This window comes from Tripterygium wilfordii, chromosome 9, assembly GCF_013401445.1.
Source record: "Tripterygium wilfordii isolate XIE 37 chromosome 9, ASM1340144v1, whole genome shotgun sequence".
Lineage (NCBI taxonomy): Eukaryota > Viridiplantae > Streptophyta > Magnoliopsida > Celastrales > Celastraceae > Tripterygium > Tripterygium wilfordii.
In genome coordinates, this window is record NC_052240.1 from 12,199,751 (window position 1) to 12,225,421 (window position 25,671).

Sequence of the window (25,671 nt, forward strand, 5' to 3'; positions counted from 1 at the left end):
GTGCGAAATTTCCAGTTTCCCACACAATGGTATAAATTAAAGCCAAAAAAAAAAACGATTTTAAGGAAAAAAAATTTTTGTATTATCCTTTTTATTGATGATAGTATATTTTTCATATAATTATAATTATTTTTACGAAAACCTCTTTGCAGTGGTTGAAGAGGAGATAAAAGAAAGTGAAGATTTAATTATTATGTTGTTTCAAAATTAACGGTTTTTCAAAATATGTATTTCAAATTAAGGATTTTTTAAAATTAAACTAATAACTAATCGAGAGCCCATTTATAACGAGTGAAACTCTACTTTCTGGAGGTTTGTTTTTATAAATCACAATGTGATAAGACTTTTTTTTTTTGAACAATAAAATTATAGTCCAAATCTAATTAGTATTTTGAATAATTAACATGAATTCGACTACTATAATATCAAAATAATAGATATGATATTCGAAATACTTTAACAAATTAACTTAATTATGTTTTTTTTTTTTTGAGTACAACTTAATTATTTATTGACTAAACTTTCAAAATTAATTATGTATAATAATAATAAAAAAAAAACTCAACTTTCAAAATTACAAATAACATACCAATGAGAAAAGTGATTCGGTTGACAATCGATTAAATTATACGTATGTGTGTCTAATGTTCAATTCTAATTAGAAGTATATTTGTCAGTGATATTTAAAAAACTGAACCATGGTATAACAAGTTCTTGGGCATTAAGTGGCATCCCAGGGCATGATCCACCAGGGCATTTCCTTGGTTTATCCAAGTGTTGTTGATAGTATTGGTTTGTTTGTGTAAGACAACAAAAAAAGACAAAAGAAAAAGTGGCATCCCCATTCGATCTGGTGGAACACCACCTAGATTATCATGCCTCTTTTGATGTACAAGTCCCCCTGATAGTTAGATGCCATACTGGATGACTACATGAAATGTTACTGTGTTAAATTAGGTCAGGTGTATTGTTAACGTATGTCATGTGGATGACAACATTTTTTCCAACGTCCGCACCACTCAAGGGATAAATAGGGTACCTTCCAATAATTTAAGTGCATTTTTAAGGAAAAAAAATAAGGACAAAATAATACTAAAACTATAAATGTATAATTGAGGAATCAAATGTTATATTTTGTTACGTAACCGATTGAAAGTGCCTCGGTCTGGTTGTATATTTGAAAGCTGTAGAGTGTAGAACCTGCCACCTGTACAAACCGTGAAATTTGATGACATGTCGTATTTCTATTGGCACCGCTGGCTACATAAGTAATGCCGAATTAAATTATCCGTCTTTTCGTTTTGTTTGTTTCTTCTCTTTGAGGTTCCCAGTCACCCGTCATGGTTACGTCTGCATCTGTTCTTCGATACGTACGTATTTGTTCAAACCACCTATCCGGCGCACGATAGCGCACGCAATCTCAATATAACTTGCCTTCAAAGTTCAGTCTCTCTTGTAGACTGGGAGACGCCAGAACGTTCCACTGATTTTGGATTCTAGCGTTTCTGTGCTAGGGACACGGAATCAAGGTGTTGATTATTACTTCCATTATCTCGTGAACTCGTGAATTGCTTCTGCTTCGTGTTTGCTGGATAGGTGCGTATTTTGAGTTGGCAATTGTAGTTTATTTAATTTAGATTCTATTGGAAACTTTACTTTGCTAGAGATATTTAAATTTCTTTGAGAGCTGTTGATTTCGGTTGGCGTGCGTTTGTTTGATGAGAATTGTGAGGAAAGTAAGAAAAGGAAAATATTATATCTTTCCATTACTGCTAATAGCGTTACTGCCGCATATGCATGCTTAACAGCTCAAGGTTTTTCATGTGGAAAAAGGTAACGAGATTTAGTATTTTCATTGATCCTTGTTCTGTAACTTTTGAAATTTGAAGTTTGGGTGTCTTCAATGTACTGTATTTGTGGTTTCTATATTGAGAAGAGTTGGGGAAGTTTATATAAAGTATAAACGATATTGGATCTTATTTCACTTGCACTGAAAGGAAAAACTCAGAGAAAAAAAATGAAATTTGCCTCAAACGATGCCAAATCATTGAAATTGTGTGATTTCTGGGAGAATAAAAGAGAGGCACTAACCCTTTTTCCCCTCTGGAGTTGTATGTTAGGGGGAGTATAAAAAAGAAACAGAACTTCATTAATAAAAATAGCAAAGAAATAGAACCTTGCTCAAAATAGATTTTTGCTTATTGGAATGAAAATCTGCCTGGAAAATTACAGTGAAACTGTGTTAATTGTAGTCTAACACCATGGAAATGAAATTCGGTTCGTGAATATTGTGACTTTGTGGTTCTAAGCTCTCCAAATACATTATTTGGTCAGATAATCTGAAGCTTGACATGTGGGCACGCCAATGCAAGGCATTCACGATTTACAAACAATTGCCTTCTAGAGATCATACAAACATGGACAATGTGGAAGTTGACTCAGGTAAATAAATTTATCTTCCATTTCTTGTTGTGCCTCTCTCATCTTGACTCTGCATTGCGACATTTTTTGGGATTGGGGGGACTATGATCAATGAGCTGCAGTTTGTTTCATTTGTCAAAGAACATATGACACGCGCACACTGTGTATATGTATTCTATGTATACATAACAATCTATATCATACAGATGGATAACATAGATTGGTTTGTAACATATTTTTAAAATATTTTTTTGGGGAAATATGTATATTTAGAAGGTGCTCCACCCGAGTACTCATTCTTCCGATGGGAGTTGGTTCCCGATGGTTCATTGACTTCAGGAACACAACAGAGTACCGAATGAAAAGGTAGTAAATTGGATTCTAAATGTATCAAACCCATTGAATGAAAGAATGAGAAAGAGGCCCAAACAAAAATGAGGCTAATAGTGATAGTTGGGGTGAGGTTTTTTTCATGAAAATTCTTCTATATTCAATGATCAAAATATTTTATTAAAGGAGGCCGATAAAGACAAAATTCAGAGGAGTTGTCTTTTGATGCCTGTTGTACGTGGTAGATGTAAATAGAGATTAATAGATTTATTTTACAGTTCTTGTCATGTGTTTGGGATTATATTTGGTTTTTTCCTTTGGGATCTTTTAGCTCCTCTACAGAGCAATACGGATCTGGTGAATACAAATCCTTCGTGGACGCATTCTTTCCCACATGTACTTGTGGCAACAATATCTTCTTTCTTGTTTGGCTATCATCTTGGGTTTGTCTGCTATCTTGGACTAAGTTTCTTGTGCTTCTTGTTCTTTCTAGTATTGTTGCTGACATTTTATGGAATATTTGCACTTATTCATGATTATTGCTGATATAGAGTAGTTAATGAACCACTTGAAAGCATATCTTTGGATCTTGGTTTCAATGGGAATACCTTGGCAGAAGGTAACACCTTTGTCGATATATTTGTTTTGGTTGCGATGATGTGATCTTTATTCTCTTTGTTTACACATCTTAATATTTAATTTCAAATGAAGGTCTCGTGGTGAGTACATGTCTTGGTGGTGCTTTGATTGGATCAATACTTAGTGGTTGGGTTGCAGATGGGCTTGGACGCTGTCGGGCTTTCCAGATAAGCGCAGTACCTATGATTATTGGAGCGTTGTTAAGGTGATACTTTTGCACCGTGGAGCAAATGCTCTTAACCCAATAATTTCTATCCTGTTACTTGATTCTATTTCAATCTGAATGTGAATTCACTGGAGCTTTATGTGGTCTTAATGGCTTTTACTTTTGGCATGTTCTAGAATTTTTGCATTTAGCTATGGTTTTTTGGGAAAAGGAAATTAAGTTTGATAATAAGAGCAACTATGGTGTACTTCCCTATATGGACAGGAGAGGGAAAAAAATCACTTTTCTTCTTTTCAAATATATACACTCAAAAGATTTCACTTGTCAATGAACCTATGCTATTTAAGCAATCTCATGTAAGATTCCTTGGATTTTTCCATGTCTAGTTTGACACCACCCAATCAACCTCCTTCTAGGTTGATCTTCTACTATTTTGTCCGCAATCGACAAAGCATCCAAGATTGGCCTTCTTTCTGCACACACATTTTGCCAAGTCCACATAACTTTTAAATAATTCTTTTGAGTTCTTTTGCTACAATGTTAGATAACTTTTGGAAGTCTTTGAAAAGGCTAATAAGCCAAAAGTTATCCTGACATGGATGGATTTAAAACAGTAAATACCAGGATTGATAGATTACATTGTTGCTGTTCCTTTTTGATGGACAGACAATATTTCACTTGTTTAGATTTCTCTTACTTGTTCAACGGTCACAAAGGGGTGGTATCAATATACTCAATGCACTTTCCCTGGCACTTCCCCACTATTTTTAGAGTCTCTGATGATACAGAGGTCTGAACATATGATCTGTGTTTCCAGTGCAACAACCAAAAACCTGGCTTGTATGCTTCTGGGAAGGATGTTAGTTGGGACTGGAATGGGTCTTGGCCCCACTGTTGTGTCTCTTTATATAACAGAGGTATGTAAGTTGTCATGGTCATATTGATTTTGGCATGCTCTTAGGGTTTGTCAATGTTACACATGTTCCTCACTATCTTGCTTTGGTCCACGCTCCCGTGGTGCAGGTTTCTCCTCCTTCAATGAGAGGCACTTATGGAGGCTTTGTCCAGATTGCTACGTGTCTTGGACTCATGGGGGCTCTGTTTGTCAGCATCCCTGTTAAGGAAATTTCGGGGTGGTGAGAATCACATTTTAGCTACCACACCATACTGTTATCTTTATCTCTCTTAGCATTTTTTTAACTCTGTGCTCAGGTGGCGCATTTGTTTTGGGGTATCCATAATTCCTGCTGCAGTGCTTGCTCTTGCCATGATGTTTTGTGCAGAGAGTCCACATTGGCTACATAAGGTTCATTTGATTTCATATCTCCTATTTTTTTATATGAGTGGATGTCGAAGCATTCAATACGCCCAGTGAACAAATTAATCATAAATGTTTTATGTTAATTGTTCAATGTTTAATGCTTCACTCAAATGCTTGGAAGAAGGTAGATGTACGACCAGCTCCCATCCTAACTCAATCTGATTTTCCAGGTCGTCTTTGTCGTTTTTCTACACTATTTTCTCTCTCTCTCTCTCATATGCAGTTGTATTTTTTAATCAATATTCAAGTTTTGTTTAAATTCTTTGCTTTCCATGCACATTTTTATCTTGGCCTCTTGTTGTAGTGACAAATATTTGAAAGCTTCTTTACCATTCATGAGATAAAAATTTCACAAAAGTTCATTGACTGTGCTGATTTTGAGAGGCGGTGCTTATCTTTCGTTTCTCAATTCTTTGCTATAGAGAGGCAGAAGTGTTGAAGCTGAAGCTGAATTTGAGAGGCTGTTGGGGGCATCACATGTCAAGACCGCAATGCAAGAATTGGCCAAATCAGATAGAGGGGATGACACAGATGCTGTGAGGTTCTCAGAACTACTTCATGGTCGCCATTTCAGAGGTATGTGTCTGAACACACACACATATATATTATATTGTCTTTTTTCTTTTCTTTTCTTTTTATTTCAGTATCTTTGTCTTCTTTTGGGCTTCTATAGCTGCTGTCATTTCTTGGCTTTTGTTTTCTTTAGGCTTTGTTATTCACATGTTCCTTTTGCAGTTGTTTTTATTGGATCAACCCTCTTTGCTTTACAACAACTATCTGGTATAAATGCTGTATTTTATTTCTCTTCAAGTGTTTTTAAAAGTGCGGGAGTGTCGTCGGGAATAGCAAATCTCTTTGTGGGAGTTGCAAATTTATTGGGTAAGGTTTGTTTCTTTGGAGCCTTCTTTCAATACATTGGATATTATTATTGTCTGTTGACTACGTAATTTGCCCTCAGGGTCAGTTATTGCAATGGTTTTAATGGATGAACTGGGAAGGAGGGTACTGCTTTTATGGAGCTTCTTTGGCATGGTAAATAAAAAGTTTCTTATCATCCTCTTGGAGAGCCTTTAATTTATCATGATATGTGCTGTTTGAGATAACAGGGCTACTTGTGATGCATTTGGACAATATTAAGAAAGAACGCACTTTTTCTGCACTGGTACATATACTAGATGTTATCGTTTAAGTTTACTTGAGATATAGATCCATCTACCGAATGATGTCTATTTCACTCTGAGAAACAATTTGAGAGGAAATACTCATGTTGTTGTTATATGGGAAATAGTAGGTGACACATGGTCACTGATAATCTTTTATCATGCAAAATCACCGCAATAGCTTGTGCAACAGTGGTGCTAATATCAAGTTTAACTTACCTTACATCAATTTGCAATGATTTGTCCTTCCTTTCCTTTTTTCTATAGTTCTTTTGAAAAAGGAAAAACGATTAATATAGCCTCTAAGCTTGCATCCCTGCCTTCCTGACCTTTGATTGAGTTGATCCTTTCAGGCTGTATCTATGGGTCTTCAAGTTGCTGCAGCAGGTTCCTATTTTTCTGATTCTGGAGCTCTGTACCTTGCTGTTGGTGGCATGCTAATGTGAGTAATTTAATTTTAAAAATCTTGAAATGCATTTTTTTGCATGATAGAATCAGGTCATAAAGTTAGACTCAGCTTGTTGTCATTTGTAAGCATGTGTTCTTGTTGCTGTAACTGTGCTACTGAGTACTGAATAACTATCATATTGTGGGTCAACTCTCAGCTAGCCTGCAGAGGAGAACATACAAGGCTGAAGGACACTGATGACTTTCATTTATTCCTTCGTTTTTTATTTCTTGTTGGGTGTTGACAAGGGGTAGTAGTTGTAGTGTGAATAGTTAAGAACATCGACAGGCTAGTTGTTGCTCCTGCCTCCAGCTATTTGATATGGAACCTTGGAATTGCTGCAATTTTCTGACTGGGTCAAGTCTTATGATAGTGGTTATTTGATGCCTGATGTTTAGATCATATTAAGGGATTGTTGGCAGTTGATTTGGATGTCTTTGATTTCAGAATTGGTTGACCCTAGTCTGTTGCTAACGTGTTATATGTTCTAGAAAATATATGATTGGATAGAAATTGTTTTCAAAAATATGTTATGAGCTTATGTCTGAACTGAATAGAGTCCAGTGCACTTCAGCTCGAACGTAAACCCTCATCTTAGAAGGCCAATAGAACTTATTCCTTGAAATTTGTGCCATAACTCTCAGCTTTTTTGTGCAGGTTTGTTTTCACATTTGCTTTAGGAGCTGGTCCAGTTCCAGGTCTCCTCCTACCAGAGATTTTTCCAGGTCGGATCAGGGCAAAAGCTATGGCAGTATGTATGTCCGTGCACTGGGTAATTTTTCTTATTTCGTCTCTTTATTTGTGTCATTCCACTGCTAAGTTTGACTAAATATAAAATCCTGCAATTTTATTACTTCTTTGCTTCTGAAAAAGATGTGAAGTGGATAATTAAACCTCTTACAAGCAAATGTAAGAACTCGATTATTAGAATCTTTTGATAGGAAGTTATTTCTTGTTTCCCTCCATATCCCTTTTGGGTGGCACCCCCTTGGTGCCTCGCAATGATTATTTTCAATATAAATAAAAAGAAGAAGAAGAGGAGGAGGAGGAATTGTTCTTTTATCCTCAACGGTCCCCTCTGATTCGTTGGTGCTGCTGACTGGTGTTCTACAGGTGATAAACTTCTTTGTGGGCTTGCTATTCTTGCGTTTGCTGGAGCAACTAGGGCCACGGCTCTTGTACACTATATTTGGTACATTTTGCTTGGTGGCAGTGGTTTTCGTGAAAAGAAATGTCATGGAAACAAAAGGAAAGTCACTCCAAGAGATTGAGATAGCTCTTCTTCCACAAGAATAAACGTGTTGCGGAACTTCAGCGGTGGACTTAAATATTCTCTTTGTTAAGTTTCCGAATCCAAGTTCCGGCTCATGCCCTTGAAAAACAGCAACATATGGAATGAGATCAAAATAAGGGAGTGTAGAACAAAAGACCAGCGAGGAGCTTTTGAGGTTTAGGAATTTCATACTTCTAAACACGACAATTTGGGGGAAACCAGGAATGATGATTGTGGTCATACCATCAATTGTTGATGACAAGATGAAGATGTTTGCTCATTTTGGCATATGAAGAGTTGGTAGATTTAACAATTTGCAACTTCCCCCTAAAACCATTCATGTATCGTGTATAACTATGTAAGTTTTACTTGTCCATGCGAAGACCAATTGCATCTCTTAACATTTTTTTATTTCATGCTTGCCGTTGCGATTTGCGAAGACCTTTCCCATATGTGCCTGTCCTGGCAGTGGAACCAAGTTCAGCAGAATATTGCATGAACGTTAACACACAAAGCTCACCATATTCAGGAGTCATTCATTTGTACAACAAATCATGAATTTCATTAACCAATCAAACACAGCAATATCATGTGTAATATACCATTTCATCTCACACTCTTGAGCTTAGGGAAACTGAATGGAGAAACCAGAGTGGGTGGTGGTAACTTTTGGAGGGCCAAATTCATCAAAATCAGAATCTGAGTCATTGTAATCATACCACTCACCTGAAGATTCCTCATCTTGCCCACTCTTCGTTGAAGGAACCCGCAGTTCAGATATAGGAACTGGAAGAGGCTCCTCGACGAAATACTTGTCGTGGAGCAGTTCCATCGCAGTGGCTCTACTAGCAGGGTTGTAACAAACAAGCTTTTTAACCAGCAAGATTTCATCGGGGGAACGGTTGGGAAGACGGCCTTCTAAACCAATTGGATTTTCTACCTTAGAGAATGAAATTATTCTGTAATCAGGAAGTCTTGCACAACCTGGCCAGATGTCTTCTGTCGGATTTCCCAACACGTTGATAATTCTACTGAGCTGATCAATATCAGAATTCCCAGGAAAAAGGGGCTCAAGACTTAAAAGCTCGGTGAAAACACATCCTAAAGACCACAAATCAACCTCTAGCCCATAATCTGTTGACCCATAGAGAAGTTCAGGGGTCCTGAACCAGCGAGTTCCCACACATGATGTCAGAGAACCATGCTTGATGTCTTCACCCTCCGCTGGCTCATAAGAACCAGACCCCTTGAAAGGATCTTCTTCCATGTCACTTGTCGTGCAAGTTGCAAGACAAGATGTATTTTCATCATGGACATTGGTTTCTCTGGCTATTTCATCCATGGATATTTTAGCTTTGAGCTCATCCATCTCTCTAAAATATTCCTCCTTACTTACTGAACCTCGCTCTTGATTGGCATTTCCTTCCTGGCATGAGCTGCCCGCATCAAAAGCAACTTCTGGGGTTTGATTGATCTCAGTTTGATGTAATGGTTTCTGTTCATATAGCTGAAGATTGTCATCTGCTACAACATACCCAGGCTCCATGAGCATCCTTGCCTGCAAATATATCAAAGTAAACATATGAGTCCTCAAGATAAGCACAAGCCTTGAGGCAGCTGCATATCACCAACCTGAATGGATTCTTCAGTTCTTCCTATGTAATTGGTAAAAGCAAAAAACAAATTTCTTAACTGTCAAGTGCAGAAGACATATCAATCACATCTCAACTTGAAGAACGGCATATATGAAATTCAAGTTTTCCATATCATGAACATTATTTCTCAAAATTAACCATAGGTGAACAGGTACGGCTAAACAGGAAATAGGAAATTCAAGTTCTACCTTTTCCTGGCTTCTATATCCTAGTTTGTTATGAACAAATTAACCTCTACACCCAAAAAGAAAAAAGAAAAGAGGCAAGCATGGGTTGAATATAATGACTAGCAATCGAGTCTGATAACACAAATCTGGAAGCTCTGCAGATGAGAAATGAAGAAAACATCCCTATTTAATGAAATGCTGATAGCCTCTCATCGGAACATCTCAACAGAGTAATTAAGTGGGTGAGAAAACATAAGTTTGACCAAACAACTCCGCTGCAAAATGCTATCACAGTGGAGGAGTGGAGAAGGTTACAAGAATGCATCATTGCCCACCCTTTCCCAAGCAGGATGTTTAACATGCTACCTATAGATTGCAATGAGAAAAGGCATCAAAGTTCCAATATACAACATAGTAGACCAACATAAATACACAAAACACCAATTTTTGGCAATGAAAAGTGAAAACCAACTTGATTTGTTGATCAGGAAAACACCCTCTCATAACCCTCAATCAAAAACATAAGAAACAAAAAAACTTCATTGAATTCAAGCATAACTTTCCAGTAAACTGCATGATTAAGACCAACATTCACAACTATAATACAACTCTCAAACAACACTGCGGAGGCAAAAAAATGTCAGGGTTTTTACCTGCCCAAAGTCTGCTAACTTGAGCACTCCACCATCGGATATCAACAGATTCCCAGGCTTCAAATCGCGATGCACGATCATATTCCGGTGACAAGCGTCCACTCCACATAGAATCTGAATCATCCATCTCTTGACCTCCCCAACTGGGAGCCCGCCTCCCTTCTTGGCCTCCCTAATCACCGTCGCCAAATCCGTCCTCAAGAACTCCAGCACCAAAACGGCGTCCTCGTCCTCTCGCCAAAAGTACTCGTGCAAAACTACTACATTGGGGGTGCCCTGGAGGATCTGTAGAGCCTCGATCTCGCGGAACGCAGACTGGTAGTCGTGTACCTCCTTGAGAGCCACCTCGAGATTGTCGGACTTGCGACGCGCCCGGTAGACGTCGGAGTAAGCGCCGGAGCCCACACGTTCTTGGATTTCGTACTTGGCGATAATCTCGGGTCGGGTGTGGATGCTCCAGCTCTTCGGTGGTGGCGGGTTCAGGTCCATCTTAGTTCTTACTTCTTACAGTAGCAAGTGTGGAACCCTGAAAAGCCCAGATGAATCGGAGAGTATAGTTTTAAACGATTTCATCGCTTTTATCATCGGATGTCCTATCCCGTTAGAGTGATTGGCTGATTGATTGCTTTGAGACTTTGACTGTTGCGACTGCCTTTTCATTTTGACAATTTAAAAACACGGAGACAGTTAAAATGATTAAAATTAAGGGTGACAAAATTATATATAGTTCGAACAATCCAATTTGTTCGATCCGAATTAAATCAAGTTTGGACATAAGTTATTTATCTGAAATTCGAATTCAAACATAAAAATTTTGTCCAATTTAAAATCGAGTTCGGGTTCAAACACAGAAATCTTTTATGATTCACTTGTCTGGATCCTAACTCGAATTATGTTATTGTTCGATTTACTTGTCCGGATTTAAATCAATCCGAGTTTGATCAATTGAGTACATCCAAAATTTAATCCGGATTAGGATATAAAACATATAAATATTTCTTAAATGTTTGTTATTGTTCAACCTGCAATCGATTTTTTTTGTCATCTCTACTTAACATGTGAGAGGGGTGAGCCAGGGCTAAAAATGGCTTGTTGGGCCAAGTTATTAAACACGTCGACTAGTCTTGTAATTAAAGTGGACAGCCCAGCTAAATCACTCAAGTTGGGCTTTTGGAATCTAAGACTGAAAGGCCTGGCGTTGATTTTAGACTGTGAAGTTGAATGCAATAAAATATGACCAAATTGTAAAATATGACCAAATTGTGATTGATACTTTGATATTGTACTTCCAACATTCTGGTAAATTAAAGCAGTATAATCTCTCAACTTTATAGAATGGCAGTTGTTTGTATAATTGGGGAACCCTTGTGATCCTTCAATTCTTCCTCCTCTAATTCTTTCCCCTCCTCATCCCAAATCTGGGATTTCTCACATCCATATGCCCAACTACACAAAATATAGTACAGCACATTCACCACACTCAGAATACTAAGAAGCAAATAGTAGTAGTCATAGTGTCCCCTATTCAGATTATCAGATACCCAACTCACATCCCCACCTTTTTTGCTCACATCATCAACAATCCCAATTATAAGACTTGCCACCAAACTCCCAACAGCAAATCCAAGTGACAAAAGAGCCACTGCAATGCTTCCCATGCTTTTAGGGAACTGAGAGTAAAAGAACTCTAATTGACCAATTGCATTCAAGGCTTCAGCTAATCCAGTGAGGCAATATTGTGGCGCTAACCACATTACACTCATGCTCACAACACCTTGTGGTTTGTCTGCTAATCCTTCTCTGAATGCCACTTCTCGCCGCCTCCTCTCTACCTCTGCTGCTACTGCTGTGGCTAAACAAGCGATTGCTAGACCCATTCCCATTCTCTGTTTGAAGCTGAGTCCTCTTGGTTCATTGGTGAATTTCGAGAGTAGAGGGACTAAAAGGCGATCGTAGATGGCAACCCAGATCGTCAAAGTCAGGATTGCAAAGACATAAATTGAGGCTGCTGGAATTTTGAAGTTGCCAATGAATGTCCTGTCCATGGTTTTTGCTTGGAGAACAGGAAATGAGTGTTGGCTTATAACCGCAGCGATCATGATTCCTGTAGACCAAATGGGAATGACTTTGATCAATGCTTTAAGCTCTTCTACTTGCCTTACAGTGCACAGATTCCATGGCTCCGCGGCCAACCCATTAGAGTTCAAATTTTTGTCGGAGTTTTCAATGATGCACGCTTTGTTCAGAAACCTGAAGAGAGACCAAAATTCTCATTTCATTCAGTCATTTTTACAAACAGCTAGCAGATTTATTCATTTAGGCAGACTCCAACATCAACATGACATGTAATATTGTTATAGATACATACCTTAGTTTTTCGGTTGGGGCGAAAATCTTGGAACCTTTGTGATAGAACCATTTGTCAGAATCTGTTGGAGGTAACTCAAGGTGCTTCTTCTTCCATGCTGCAGCTACGACTTGTGCAAAACTAGTTAACAAGCTCTTGTCTGCTTTAACTTTGACATAGAGTGGAGAGCCCAAGAAGTAGAACACGGCGGACAAAAACATGAGCCCGACGGGGATTCCAAAACCCACAGCCCAACCAGCTCTTTCTTGGATGTAAACAATAACCAATACTGCAAATATGATGGAAATCCCAACTGAAGCATAGTACCAGTTGAAGAAGGTCTGCAAAATCCTATCATTTTTGGGGTTATCGGGGTTGTTTAACTGGTCTGCGCCAAACGCTATCGAACATGGCCTAATACCACCAGCTCCTATTGCCATTAGAGCAAATGAGGAGAATAGGAATGCTAGTTGTGCTGAATTTGGGGATGGACAACTTTCTGTAGTTTGTATTGCTAGGTTGCAGTAGGAAGGCCTTGCACTTGGAATAATTGCTGTTAACCATAACATAATTATTCCCTGCATAAAGAAAAGTACCAATTGAACTTTACAGGTTATCTCAAAAAGAACTACCCTGGCAGAATAATAGGAAAGAAAAGTTGCTCACAGTGAGGCTGATGATAGTTCCAATTGCAATCACGCGAAACCGGCCTAACCAAGAATCAGCTAGAAAAGCACCCAAGATTGGCAGAAAATTTGTTACTGCTCCCCAAATGGACAGTACATAAGCTCCAGTAGCATTAGACATGTGATACTGATAAATTAGGTACAGAATCATATTTGCGTGAAGCCCGGCGCCTGCCACCTTTTCGATTGTCTCATTTGCTGCAAAAACATGAAAAACATAAAAACTTGAACCATTACATGAAAACAATGAAAAACTTGATAGTTCATAATTAACACAAAGACGTTACCTATTATGAAAGGCATGGTCCTAAGGCCACCCTTTTTTCTTGCAACCTTATCATCATGAGTTGTTGTTCCCTTTTCTTCCGAAAAAAACTTCATCCTTTCAGCTTCTGTAGTTACTGCACTACTCATCAAACGCCTTCAGGCCTAAAATGACTTTGTGATGTACGTAGAAAAGAAACCTTGCGGTTAAATCACAAACAAAAATAATGATTAATTCTCTAATTCTTAAGCTTAACACTTTGGATTGTCCGACTTTGTGATATACGTAGAAAGAAACCTTGTGGTTAAATCACAAACAAAAACAATGATTAGTTCACTAATTAATTCTTAAGCTTAACACTTTGGATTGTCCGCTACGACCTTCACGTCATTTAGATCATTCTTGGATTTATTTACCTGTTTTTACTGGAGGCTGGGCATGACAACGGCAGATACTCACTGTCTTTGCAAATTATACAGCCCGAAACTTGTCATCTGTCCTTTCAATGACAATTGCCATTGCTGTTACGCCAAAGGTCACTACTTAAATTGTTCTCTATCACAGACTGTAAAAATAATTCCCCCCATAAAAGGTCAAATGGACCTTAAATTTGCTAAGTACATCTACAAAATGAACAAAATCCTCTGATTTATACACAAATAATAAAACATTATTGTTGGATCTGAAAATATAAGATTTGGGGAGAGTGGGACTCACTTTTGCATCAGACAGTAGTGTTGTTGTGTTTGAGGATTGTTGCAAATATTTCCCATCTATGGACTACCTGCAGTGCCTGCATTGTTATTTGGGGTTTTTTTTTTCTACTTTGAAGAAGATCAACAGCGGTTATGTGTTTATAACCACCAATGGTGGTCACTTTTTTGTCTTGAAAAAAAATCTCATAACGTACCGTTGCTTTTACATGTAAGACTGGCCAGGGAGGTTACTATTGCTGTCTTAAACTCAAAACTGCCACTCATCACATATGACGATATCATAACCATATTTTGCAATGTATATTCAAATCAAATCCTCATATCACCCATCCAACACACACTTCACATGAGCATGGAAAAGATTTGCCATTTCAACCAGATCAAAGTTCACATGTTTTGGCACAATACTCTGCTTTTGTCACCATAACAAAAAAGAGTTTTAGGGGCAGAGTAAAGGTCGCAAAAAAAACAAAGTAGAGAAATTTTTAATGTCAGATAGTAGAAATATACGAATAACCCAACACATAAAGAGGGATAATATTATCATAATATTCATTACAATCCAGGTGGTTGTATATGAAAGTAAACCAATCATTACTTGGGTTCTTACCTATATACATTCTTCAGTAAAGGCTCCTTCACATAGAAGGTTATTTTACAAAAGAATTTTGGCAAATAACAGATCAAAATTCATCATCATTTACAGCGTCATCTTCACTAGAACAATCCCATAACTGCAAAACCAGAAAATAAGTTGTCTGTGAACATGGTAAAACAACAATTTGCACAATGATAATTAATGGGTCAACGTTATTTAGGACAAAAGAACTTTTCGAAAGTAGGTGAAATGTACAAGAAATTCTACAACAGTATCTTGCTTGAAATGACATAAACATTATACCTGAATCCGACTATTAGATGTTCAGGTAATAATTAATTCTTCATTTTCATCAAGAGCCATACAAAGAATCCTCCCATTTGTGCCATTTTGTAGTGTTTCTACTCTTTGTTTGCTTCAATCTATCCCAGATTTCAACAGCTCCATTCTTGCATCCCAAATAAATCAGCTCTGAGCTTATGGCTGTTTCTCGCACTTCCAATGAAGTTGACAACGAACAAACTAGACCATAGTTTGAAGCATTCCATATCTTTATAAAACAATAATAAGACGACATTTAGTTTATGAGAGTTTAACAGAAAAAATGTGATTTCAATAAACTTACACAATAAGTAGTTTTCAAAGTACAGCTTTCCTAGCGAAATATGGAAACATGAACCCTAAGATACCCTTTGCTGCTCCATCTAAGCACCTTCATCCTTAATGATATGGAGAATTTGCTCATTTAATATTCTCCCGCAGAGAACTATAACACATTTACTTATGCAGGAATTCAACCCAAGCTTCATCAACAAGAAATTTATTAAAAGATTATTAGCATATGGGTATGAAGTTGAGAAGTTTTACCTGTTCAGTTTTACTTGAGAAATTGTATTGGAATACCTTCAGAAAGAAAATGAACGATCTCAAATCGTTATTTATTAGTTGCCACTTGCATGCACCCAAAAATCTTTCCAAATCAAGAGCCAATGCAGCTTTATCAGCAATGGTGTTTCGGCATTTTCCATCCTCCTTCATGCATTTCAATAAGATTCCAACTGCTGCGGTCCTCTCCTCTACCTTCCTGGCTTCCAATCTGCCAACAATGCCATCAACCATTTATGTAGAAACAATGGATTTTGCAATTGAAGATGCATTGTACTCTTTACTACCTCTAAGAATCTGCCACAGGAGAAGTATTGAAGCTGTTTTTGGCTTAAAGCACATGGGAACCAAATCTTCTTCTTCTTAAGAACCATCAACACAGATACCCTACCAAGTTCATCTCTTCTTACATACTCAAATAGTCATTATTTTATACCCAAATAACATATTCAGAGCTCTTCCATACTTTCTGATTGACTGTTTGGTACTTGGTAGTATGTAAGCATTAAAAAAAAATGTCGAATTCAAAGTTTTCAAGAGATTGAAAACACAGCATGTAAGAATCATGAAGAAGGAAGCTTTTAATCTAGTTTAATCTGATGACATCCTAGAATGACAAGAACAACAACAATAGGATGGCCGTAAATAATTCAATTTTTTTTAAGGAATTTGAGATAAACCTAGATTTAACCTAGAAAAGCGAAAATGGAAAATACAGCATTACATTATACCGTCCAAGTTCCTCCATTTTGATCTTCTCATCTTTACTATGCTCACCATCGAGATTTCCTTTAAAATCACAGATGGCGGACTGACAGCCTTTCTTGCATCGATATTTTCCAAGACCTCTTTGAAATGGGTAGCAAAAAACCTGCAATTCTTCTCATAATTGCCCTCCACCTCCTTCAACTCAAATGCTTGATTCCCACCATGTGAGACAACAACTCATTGCTCGGTAGCACAACCGAAACCTCACAAATCGAATTCTCTTCACTCTCATCACCCGAATTAGTCAACTCCCAACACATCAACATCAACAAGACCTCATCAAAGAGCCAACAAAGCCGCTAATCCATGTATCCATAGTGAATGAGTCCCAAAGTGATCTCCAACAAGGCCTCAAGGCCTTTTTTAGGTTCAAATACGTGAACCGGAACTAGAACCCAGAGCCAGAGCTAACAACATTATTGTGTGAGAGGACCAAATCTTCAATCTCTAATAAGGCAATTTCTGGCTCAAAAACCCAGTTAAGTGAGACGGCCCAATGCATCTAAAATGATCGTCAGTCACTACAATATATATAGATATAGAGAGAGTATACCGTCTTCATATAAATCATGGCCCGAAAAATGATTATTAAAGGAACAAAAATATTGTTAGATTTGAAGAAAGAAATGGAATATCTTAAAACAACATTAATATTCAACTATGATAATGCCAAATTAAGTAGCATAATGCCATAATCAACTGCTGGGCTTGAGAGGTAATTGGAAAATTAGAAAAGAATCAAATTTACATGTGATAAATTTGGGCAAGAGAATTCGTTGGTGTTTCCCAACAGTAGCTAGCATGCACACGTACATGTAAAATGTATAGCATCATGAGCAATCAGCCTTGAATTTGAGGAGAGTGAGTGGTCATGATGTTATAACGTTAACTAGATGAAGCTCGTGATCAAGTGTGCGCGCTCGCTGCCATCAGAAAAATGGATCTAACGAAACCCTCCTCCGCCCAAGGCAGGAGGAGCCCAATAATCTGCTCCATTCTCACTCCCAACTTCAAGCGTGCATGACACTGGAACTAAACACAACCCTCTGCTCCTCAGGTCCTTCTTTGCTTCTCCATTATTAATACAATCCTGAAATTAAATTAATTAAACCAACCATCAACTTAACGATTGATGAACGAAGGAGCTAGCTAGAGACATACATAAATTTAACGATAAAATAATCCTGAACCCTAGATTAATTAAGCAATTAAGAAATACCTGTTCAACAGCTCCCAGTTTCCTCTTCATGCAGTTTTCATTCAACAGCTAGAGAAATAAATACCATGACAACACCATTAGCATTTTGATTGAATTATTAATTAGAAACCACACATTCTTAATAGTGAAACAAGCTTTCTCTTTTCTTTTTCTTTTTTTCTAAGTATTCCTAAGTACACTTTTAAGGTACCTGACCAGCGTCTTCAGGATATATACAATTCCTTTCCCCTTGCACCTATACCAAGAGATCATATTAATCATAATTAATCAGTTAATGACACCTTTAATGAACTACTCTTTATTATTGATTATGTACTCATTCACATGCCCACACACACATATATATACACACGTGCAATAGCGAGAGAAAGGAAGAGAGATTGAGATTAAATTAAATAATTTAAATTCTTACAGAGTTTTGTTGGTGGTGGTGGTGTTGTCTCATGTTATGGTTATTGTTATTCCCTGATCCACTGCCCAAGTAGGGTATACTAAGAGCCTGAAAGGGATAGACAAGGGAATATTTTTGAGCACTTCAAAAAACTAACTCTATAAAGAAAAGGAATGTTAAAGGAGAGAATATTTTATATTAACAGTACAGTACTAGTGCTGCATGGTTGTTTGCAAAATAAATAAAACAAATTATCATCACCTTAATTTGACTCTCAAGGAATCTGATGTATCCAATAGCTTCTAACAAGACAGAGGCTGTGTCCGTCTGCAAAGGCGATAAAAGACCACAACCCTCTAAAGTCATTTTCTTTTTCTTTTTGCAATAAATATTTTATTTCTCTGGGGGGGAAAAAACTATACTCCTAAAGCTTAAGATGTATGCTAGTTATAATAGGAATATATATTTATATATATGTAGGAGGAGAAAAATGAGGCTTTAAATTGTGTAAAAAATAGCCTCTTTTCTGCATATATATGTGTGTGTGTGTGTGTGTATATATAATTAATGAAAAATGATTAGTTAGTTTAAACTTTAAACCAATTTTTATATGTACAAGTGTATGTACCTTTCCAAATGGAGAAACTAGTTGATGAAGGGCCGTAATTCTGTCCCCTAATTTTTCCTTTCGCACCTGAAAATTAAACTTATGAATTAATTGATGTCAAATATTAGAGCAGTACCAATATTAATTATCTTTATTTATTTATTTTCATAAATTTAATAATTTATTGAACAACATTTCTTTTTGGTTTTTTTGCAATTATTGAAAGAAAGAGAGACTGCTAGGGTTCAATAAATGGACAAATAAAAAAGACAATATTGATCAATATCATTCTCTTTGGAGATATTTGTGTTTGTGTATATGCTTGAATAATGAGAGGCTCATGATGAGCTGTGTGTACACACAATAATACCTTGAATGGTGATTGGGTTGAAGAAGGTGGAACCCTAGCTTTCTTAGCGGCCCTACCTGTTTCACTAGTGCTATTACACTAAGAGAATACAAACATAATTAGTAAAGTTAACACACAAAAAATGAAAAAAAAAATTATGATCATTATATGAAGTATTAGTTAATTAGTACAAAAACAATTTCACAATTAATCTATCATAAATTATTAATCCAAGTTTGGTCACTTACCTCAGAAGAAGATCGATCCGGCGGCGGATGACGGCCGTCGGACTTCTTGCTTGAAAAATCCAGTATGTTATTGGTTGTAGTAGTGCTGAAACTAGTTGTAACACACGATTTGGGAGGTGAAACAGGCATTAGTACTTGAGGAGGAGACCAACTAGGTTTTGAAGTTATTGCTTGAAAATCTTGATGATTTGCATGGCCATAGATTTCTTGCTTCACATCAACAAAAGCAGCAACGCAACCGCTGGAGACCTTATGTAACAAGTCTTGGTCCTCCTCCCAAATCTCCATTTTCTTATTATTAGCTTGAAAATGATTCAAACTTGCCCTATCTTCTTCTCCTACCACAAATCCTCCCCTAAGATTCATCATCGTCACACAAAATTAAATAATAACCCTAATTAACTCATTAGGTCAAAATTAATCAAAGCATGAAGTAAAAGTATAGAGAGAGAGAGGACGAGATTTACAAGAGTAGTTGACTCCAAGACTCTGGAAGTTGTTGATGATGATCTTGGTTTTGATGATGATCAATCCAAGAGGGATTGAATGGAAGTAGTAGTGAAGAAGGGAAGAAATTAGGGGTTGGAGGAGGAGGAAGAGAGAAATAAGGAGGTGTTTGGGTAGTTGGTGGTGGCCTCATGGTGTTGATGCTCCACAAATTAGGGTTTCCACCAGCTGCCATCATTTGTTGCCCTACTGGTGAGCTCTGCTGCAAGCCTGCAACACACCTTGGTTCCTCTCTCTCTAGCTCTCTCTCTGATTGAAACTTCAAAGCAAGTGTTAAAATTTCTGAGGAGGGTGTTCCTCTCTCAGATGGATTAAGTGGAAGAAACCCAAGTCATGTTGTTGAGAGAATTTAAATCATGGAGGTTTGAGTTTTGAGAAACTCTCCTTAGTCCTTTCTCTCTCTTTTTTTCTTCCTCTTCTTTCCTTATTATTATTGATTTGCTTTCTCTTTTTTTTTTTCCCTTTGTTTTTTCTCTGCTTTTGCTTTATCTTAAAGCGGGACAGAAAAAGGCAGTACCTATTCTCATTATTATAAAAAGAAAATTAAATAAATAAAGGCTCACTAAGTCACTATGCAGTGATTGTGTGTGTGCAACTTTTTTTGTCCTTTATCTGGAGCCATGTGTCCTTGGAATGCGTGGGAGAATACACTCTTGAACTCTTATACCTGCATTAGCCAATAATAAATACATTATTATGAATAAAGGTGTCATTATCTTAGTTGTTAGAATCATGTTCCTTAATTATATTCCCCTCCATACATATACATATTTATATATGTGTGTGTCTGTGTGTATTGAGTATATGGACACTTTTGTTGCTGGAATACGTGTCATATAGTAATTGTTTGATGGTGATTGATTAATTAATTAATATTTAGCCAGAATTATTCTTATTTCCTAGATATTTTATTCAAACCAATAATGGCAAAATACTTTTCACAAAATTTTTATTATTTTCCAGCAAATTATTTATTTTTGGAACATATATATGTTCATCTCTCTCTCTCTATGTTGTTTTTAATCTTCAGTTGTAATGTATAGATCTAGTCCCGTAACTCAGGCACATGCCCTTTTGTTCTTACATCATATTTTTCCATCGTTTTCTTCTCGTATTGACATGAATATAAGCACCAATAAATTAGACCTTAACTGAACTAACAGTCAATGTTGCAGACAAACTACGTAAGGACGATGAAAAAAATAAGAGTTGTTGCTGTTACCTACATATTACATATATACATAATAGATATATGTATATATGGATTGGAAAAGTAGTGAATGGTGGTATGTGTAAAGTGTACATATGTGCTTGTAATTTGGCTTGTAGAGTCTAGTGGGGTTCAAGATGATGAAAAGGTGGTAAATATGAATGAAGGTGTGGTCCGTGAGAGGCAGACTCCACACTTTTCGAGAGGTCAAAATCTAGGGTTTGGAATATCCCTCTAAAACTTCAACAACCGAATGATTACCATTTCCCTATAAACATCATTTTTATTAGTTTTTATCACTTTATGCTTTCCGTCCTTTGTTTTGGGACACTCACCAAATACTAGCTCTATATAATATATATATATACACACACACATACACATATTTATATATAGCTTGTGCGTATATAATTATCTCTTGTAAGGGAAATTTTACTAGGAGGTTCTTGAGTTAAAAACAATGTATTATTAAGTTGAAGACCAAACATATCACAACAATAGATACTTAATTTTTTGTTGGACAAAAATACACTTGTATATAACATAACCTCAACACATTTTATATCATCTCCTACGCACCTCAAGCCTCTCTCCTTTCCCTCTCTAAACTCATGTCTCTCTCCTCTTTACCTTGTGCCTCTCTCTACGTCACGCATGCCTCTCTCCTTTCCCTCTCTAAACTCATGTCTCTCTCCTCTTTACCTTGTGCCTCTCTCTACGTCACGCATCTTTCTCTCTCGTCTTCTCCAATATTCGACTCTCGCACTCTCTATTTTATTTTGGAATCACGAATCACTCTATTTGTTTTTTTTGTCTTCTTAAGTTTTCAATTCATTTTCTTTTCTAGAAATGCACTTATGAAGGAATCTGAATATATTATAGAGCGTTTGGGTGTGTTATTGATATGTGGCAGGTAGACTAATAAAAAATTAATTACCATATAATATTTGCAATAACTCAAAAATATTACTAAACGGTTAATGTTTTATAATTATGTCATTAATTAATTAAGACCTATGCACATCAGTCTAAGCTAGCTAGTTGAAATTTCCAAGACATTCTTCACAAAGATTTAAAATAAATAAATAAAAATATATTATAGAGCAGAATTTGTTCTGTCTTGGTAAAATTTATGGGTTTTGTAACTTTACTAATTATTCCAAGACAAAACATTCCCTGAACATCGCATTTTAAATGTTAGAAACAAACAAAAATAAAAAATCCCTTAAATCCCGAGTTCTAACACGATAAACCAAAAAAAGAACAACAACACTATTTTTTTAAAAAGGGAGGAGAGTATGGCATGTCTGTTCGTACTGCCAAATCTTTGTCGGGAAGTCTTTGTCTTTTCCCAATCATCCCCTTTTGCACCATCCCTCGCCTTCTCCCTAATTTAATTTCTTTATAAACAACAAACAAACATTCGAAACTCCTTTCCCTTGTCCTTTCTTTTCCCCTATATTCTTCTCTCTCTCTCTCTATTTATATATATATTAATTTTACATATTTTGGTTATTCATTAAACATTCAGACAATATACACACAAATACTAGTGTAAAAAAAATACCACCTATATTACCTTTTTTTTTAAAAGATGGGGAAGGGATTCAAACCCTAATCACCAGGGTAATACATATCATTTTTATCACTCTAATTAGTGACTCAGGTGTAATACCATCTGTATTTTTTTTAATACGGGAGAGGATGATTCAAATCTTAGTCTCCAGGATGATATACATCATCTTTATTACTCAAACTAGTGTCCAGTGTGTAATACCATCTGTAATATATAAGCAACTTGCAGGACTATTTGTATATAATATGATAATGAAATCGCAGCCAATACATTTAAATGGACAGAAAAAATGGATCTTAGGTTAGCTAGGATTTTGTCGCAATAGCTAATATAATTTTTTTATTTAAAAATAATTATATTGCCATAAAAAAGAGTGTGTTTTTGTCCTAACTTGTTCATGCTTGATCATTGGATTCCTCGTCACATGTTTTAGTGTTCCTAAATCAATTCATATTATGTATTCTTTATGATCCCAATACCGGTTATTTTAGGCATATTAAGTCCTACTCTTAAATAAAAACCCTAATCTTCTTTCTCGAATTAAACACTCAAGGATCAAGTTGATGTTAAATAATGACTCATATTAAAAGTATTACTTAATATCTAAAAGTTCTAGGAAATGGAAAGTTGTGCGAGATGGGAGCGTAACGTATTAGTCGAGTCTAGTCAAATGTACGACTGGAATTCCTATATTGAACCACGTAAATCATGTGTTCTTATTCTTTTTCCTCTTTGTTTCGATCGTTTTTTTTATGTTGTTCTATTATCTATGATTGTTTGTGAGGGACTTATTTTGCAACAGTTGAGTGATGAGAAATCCCTCTAATTGAGACCCAACTTCGACACTCCATATTTATTTTTTGAAAATATTTAGAGAAATGATGGTAATTTAAATATTCAAAGTTTATATGAACAAAGGCTCATGCTTCCTTGTCATGGGAAACAATTTCGTCGGAAAAATTTTCTTTTCTTTTATATATTAACGCAATTTGTGTCTAATTAAGCAAATTAATGCAGTTTTGTTACTTTTATATTCAGGAAATGGTGATATTTATTGTAAAAGACATACAAATTTAAGGTCACCATATATATTATTAAAATAATATGTGATTAAGACTCTTGGGAGAAATTGTGAATGAATTACCCCTATCCTTACGTTTTGGTCACCAGGAAAAGACAATAAAAGTTTAATTAAATTATTTTCAGGACTGTCATTTTCTTGGACATATTACATATTAAATTATATGTCCTTTCTCATTACCGTAGACTAAGTAAACACCTGATAGCATAAAGAATCAAAGAAATTTGACAATATCGACGAGAAATTTAAAACAGATTTATGATTTAAACTGGATTAACTAATGCAATATTGTAAGCTTGGGCATCCAAGTTCAATTCTCTACATTTTTTTTTACTCCGTGATTGATCAATATATTTGGAGAGAGTAAGTCGATCAAAATACCTGGAATTAACATGGGCCAAAAACCCATACTTTCCCTCACACAAAATACTCAAAAGAAAGTATTACAATATTAATGTCAAGCTGATGCAGCGCGAAGACAAATTACCCTCCCTCGAAGAAGGCCAGCGTATTTAATTTTTTAACTTAGTTAGAATTTAGTGTTTTGTTTTCATTATGTAAGGTTGTAAACTCTCATTAGAGAACAATTTTCATTTAATTAATAAAAACATAGATTCTTCTTTAAATCTACTTTTGTTCAATTCTTAGTGGATTGATCTAGTAGAAGCTATATTACAATTATGAATTTTCTTTACTTCACATTACGCAAGACCGGGGTTTTATCATATAAGATGAGGTCTAATGTGTAATGTTTTGGATAGGTTTCTCAAAAGAAAAAAAAAAAAGTATATGCAAGACCGTAACCATTGATTATGGTTAATTGGTAAAATACAAAACCGGTTTTCAGATTAAACGTATTTTAAAATTAAAAGCATCGATATATTTTAAAATTATACGGGTCTAGACTTTGAATTAAAATTTGCGTGAATAAGTAATTAATCTATCTGTCTACTAATTAGACGAGTGATGTGTGACATTTTGAGAAAGTAATTAATTAATCAATCATTCACCCTATGAAATAAATAATTAATAAACATTTATTAGATCCGATCTAAAATACTGATCCCGATGTCATCACATCATTCTTTATTATTTTAATCTTTTATTAATTTTGTCTTCTTATACACCTTTTTCTTTCACTCCAATAATATAAATACACTTTAAACCTTCTACAACAAGAAACAAATATTTTAACATAATTTTCATTATCACTGGTATAATGGACGGTCATTTGCCACGCCAGGCGCCAGCACTTCGCCATCTCTCCCATCCTATGTGTCTAAAGTGAATTAGCAATGGTAGGAATTCCAACAGCTAATGCTTAATTATATGCCGAACATTGATCATGTGCATCATGTATAGTTCACGAATTCACTTAAATCTTGCGCGTCAAACTCAACATTTGAAATAACTGGGATACCAGTTTAAATCATCTTCACGTACACGGTACACCTAATGCAATCGAATATGTTATTCGACGAGTCAAATGTTTTGGACAAAATAGTACATATATATAAATTTCTCAAGTTACTAAGGTTGCTTATTTAGTACTAATGTACTATAAAACGAAGTTACAGAACAGCTCATGCCCTAATCACGTGACCGACATCCCATAAAAAAAACAGAACTTCATGGTGCTAGTCGAGTCCAACTCGCTATAAGACGAGATATGGATCAGCCTTCTTCACATGGTACCACACTTGTAAACCAGACTCGGAAAAACAAAATATTAAGGAAGTTAATCACGTGCGACAAACTACTCACATGATGCCATTAGTACTTGGCTCCAATAAGATGCTGACACGTGTCACAATGCGGATGGAAGAGGAGGAGATCAAGTTGTGGAGCATCTCGATCAATCAAGATGTCACCTAGATCCATGCACCTCGGTACATCCTAGGGATACCGAGGATTAAGCATCACCGAGGTAAAGAAAATCTAAAGGGAATTTAAAGGAAATCTAGAGAGGACTCATTTCCATAGAT

General features: G+C 36.1%; 4 protein-coding genes across 9 annotated transcripts; 1 reads left to right on the top strand and 3 right to left on the bottom strand.

Moving 5' to 3' along the window:
• Window positions 1–1,283: 1,283 nt before the first annotated feature.
• Window positions 1,284–8,159, top strand: LOC120005494 (probable plastidic glucose transporter 2). Of its 6 annotated transcripts, XM_038855139.1 has the most exons (14): window positions 1,288–1,596; window positions 2,335–2,442; window positions 3,083–3,194; window positions 3,303–3,370; window positions 3,463–3,595; window positions 4,374–4,473; window positions 4,580–4,692; window positions 4,769–4,862; window positions 5,300–5,453; window positions 5,613–5,756; window positions 5,836–5,909; window positions 6,391–6,479; window positions 7,143–7,257; window positions 7,599–8,159. In XM_038855139.1, exons 2-14 carry the CDS (start codon window positions 2,352–2,354, stop codon window positions 7,779–7,781), a joined length of 1,470 nt encoding a protein of 489 aa, XP_038711067.1. In that variant the 5' UTR covers window positions 1,288–1,596; window positions 2,335–2,351; the 3' UTR covers window positions 7,782–8,159. The 6 variants fall into 6 exon arrangements, 5 of the variants coding, with proteins under 5 accessions (XP_038711065.1, XP_038711068.1, XP_038711067.1 ...); XM_038855137.1 differs by having other exon boundaries at window positions 1,287–1,596; window positions 5,300–5,756; XM_038855140.1 differs by having other exon boundaries at window positions 1,287–1,596; window positions 3,308–3,370; window positions 5,300–5,756.
• A 78-nt stretch (window positions 8,160–8,237) lies between these two features.
• Window positions 8,238–10,855, bottom strand: LOC120005495 (cyclin-dependent kinase F-1-like). The gene is made up of 2 exons (XM_038855142.1): window positions 10,234–10,855; window positions 8,238–9,316 (listed from the first exon to the last, which is right to left on the bottom strand). Exons 1-2 carry the CDS (start codon window positions 10,720–10,722, stop codon window positions 8,384–8,386), a joined length of 1,422 nt encoding a protein of 473 aa, XP_038711070.1. The 5' UTR covers window positions 10,723–10,855; the 3' UTR covers window positions 8,238–8,383.
• Window positions 10,856–11,561: 706 nt separating this feature from the next.
• LOC120006043 (protein NRT1/ PTR FAMILY 1.1-like) lies at window positions 11,562–13,680 on the bottom strand. Its single transcript, XM_038855922.1, has 4 exons — window positions 13,554–13,680; window positions 13,247–13,464; window positions 12,602–13,158; window positions 11,562–12,483 (listed from the first exon to the last, which is right to left on the bottom strand). Exons 1-4 carry the CDS (start codon window positions 13,678–13,680, stop codon window positions 11,562–11,564), a joined length of 1,824 nt encoding a protein of 607 aa, XP_038711850.1.
• A 3,431-nt stretch (window positions 13,681–17,111) lies between these two features.
• On the bottom strand, window positions 17,112–20,274 carry LOC120005061 (transcription factor bHLH68-like). Its single transcript, XM_038854496.1, has 9 exons — window positions 19,780–20,274; window positions 19,313–19,667; window positions 19,086–19,163; window positions 18,737–18,802; window positions 18,370–18,435; window positions 18,130–18,216; window positions 17,908–17,952; window positions 17,718–17,765; window positions 17,112–17,588 (listed from the first exon to the last, which is right to left on the bottom strand). Exons 1-9 carry the CDS (start codon window positions 19,995–19,997, stop codon window positions 17,442–17,444), a joined length of 1,110 nt encoding a protein of 369 aa, XP_038710424.1. The 5' UTR covers window positions 19,998–20,274; the 3' UTR covers window positions 17,112–17,441.
• Window positions 20,275–25,671: the final 5,397 nt, after the last annotated feature.